General features: G+C 37.1%; 1 protein-coding gene across 1 annotated transcript in view; it reads right to left on the bottom strand.

The window, feature by feature from the left end:
- Nucleotides 1-1,069: 1,069 nt before the first annotated feature.
- The window catches only part of LOC107664681 (abnormal spindle-like microcephaly-associated protein homolog), a 47,399-nt gene continuing 46,556 nt past the window's right edge, over nt 1,070-1,912 (bottom strand). The window contains exons 30-31 of the mRNA XM_016455325.1: nt 1,613-1,785; nt 1,070-1,520 (exon numbers count right to left, since the gene is read on the bottom strand). Coding sequence (XP_016310811.1) covers nt 1,418-1,520; nt 1,613-1,785 — 276 coding nt within the window. The 3' untranslated portion in view covers nt 1,070-1,417. The remainder of the gene's footprint in view (nt 1,521-1,612; nt 1,786-1,912) is intronic.

Raw genomic sequence — 1,912 nt, 5'->3', positions numbered from 1 at the left:
TAACGGGCGAAAACAAATGATATTTTTGAATACTTAAAATGCATTAAACAATATTAATATTCCATTATACTGCAGGCTCTTAATTATTGAATTCATATTTTTATGCAATTAAAGTTTATTAGAACTATTAAATTATCCTTTGTAGTTGCCCTAATGAAAAGCTAATTCTTGAATCCAGAGTTAATTATAGTGTTTAGTCTTTTTACACGTTGCATTGCATCGCGCCGCGTAAACCTAAAACCATGTCTGCATTTGTGATCGGAGAAATGACAAACTACAAACGCTACTCTACACTGCTCAAAACTCGCGTTTGAATCATCAGTGGCAAATTCTTTAAATATAAAAACGTACTTACAGTCTGTGAGTCAGAACAGCCGGCATTGTAGTCTACTCTCCCAGGATCAGGAAACAGTCCTCCATAAAATGCGCTGGACACATCGGAATATTTGGGTTGAACTGTTCTGGAACAGTGTTGTAAATACAACCTAACCACTGATTTCTAGTCGTGTCCTCTTTTGGAAGACCAAAGTAGTTTCGCTTTCACAACGAAACACACAGCGTCTCGACATGGCGGCAGCAACAATACTACAGCGAGAATAAAAGTTATGCCTTCTTTCTTTGCGTGAACATTTGGGCGGCGTTATGCAAATCTTCCCACATCATGACGTAGACATGTGGGGGCGTGTTAGAACGAGACGTTTTAGGTAGGCGTGGCTGACTCTTAAATTTTATAGAGAATATCTCTTTGGATTTGAGACTTTAGTCTTTGCAACTTTACAGATCTTCTTTATGCACCAAGAGCTTGTAACACTTCAAAGAGAAAGGAAAAATTTAAATCGCATCATATGACCCCTTTAAAATAATCAGAAACTTTTTTTCCCCAGTTCATGCGATGTAAATTTACAGCCAATCACAATCCACCTGACTTTTAGAAGCTGGAGCATTTAAAACGGCATATTACATAACTGCACGAGCTCAAAGTAAACCGTACATTTTGGCCTATTGGTGCAGACGCTAATATAGTTATTTTTCTTTTTTGTATAATGCCAGATTTGTTTTCAAGGAACAGTTTAAAAAAAATACACAATGGCTCACTCATGTTGTTTTAATTCTGTTATTTCAGTCAAGAACGGCACCAGAACATAAGCTGTGGTTCTTTTTAATATTCGGTTCCAGCGCTTTAAAATAAATCAATTCCAAACTGCACTTGTATTTACATAATCTTAGAGCTAACATGCCATCTTTTAGCACAGACCCCAATATGCTCAATAAAGACCACAACATTTTGATAAAACAAAGTATTCAAAATATTCACAATACAAAAATACACAATATTTACAAGGGTGCACAATTCTGAGCAACAATTAAACACTTTGGCAGTGCACAGGTTTATAGATTTTTCCTTGCTGCAATATTTTCAAGGCACAATAGCCAGAGCGTTAGCCAGCATCTGAATGGCACAAAGAGGATCCACGATGTCCTTTAATTTGTCACGCCGTAGAACCCAGTCGGGAGCAAACCTGAGGGAAATCAGAAGGTTGATGGTATCAGTGTCTTCCCTACAACACAGACTATGGAAAAAATGTTTTATAGATAGTAGATAATTGCATACCTGGCCACAGGTTTTGATTTTCGAGGGGTGGCTTGGAGGAGGAAGCGTCCATTGAGAGAGGTGTTAATTTTCTGCTTGACTTTGTTTCTCTCAGCATCCATTCTGCACTTCCGAAGCGTAAGTCGGTAGGTGCTGCGAATGCGATCCAAAATCTTTGGAAGTTTTCGAACCTCCTGTTTGAACAGAAGATTTAAAAATGAATTGCTTTCATGACATTAAAATTGCTACAGGTTCAATACAAGTGGGCTGTATTGATAGCACTTAAAAAAAAAAACAAAAAAAAAAAAAACTTTTATTGAA

Source organism: Sinocyclocheilus anshuiensis, unplaced genomic scaffold, assembly GCF_001515605.1.
Source record: "Sinocyclocheilus anshuiensis isolate Anshui unplaced genomic scaffold, SAMN03320099.WGS_v1.1 scaffold417, whole genome shotgun sequence".
Classification (NCBI taxonomy): domain Eukaryota; kingdom Metazoa; phylum Chordata; class Actinopteri; order Cypriniformes; family Cyprinidae; genus Sinocyclocheilus; species Sinocyclocheilus anshuiensis.
Note: the sequence above shows the minus strand (reverse complement) of the source record. Positions and strands in the feature narration are given on the sequence as shown.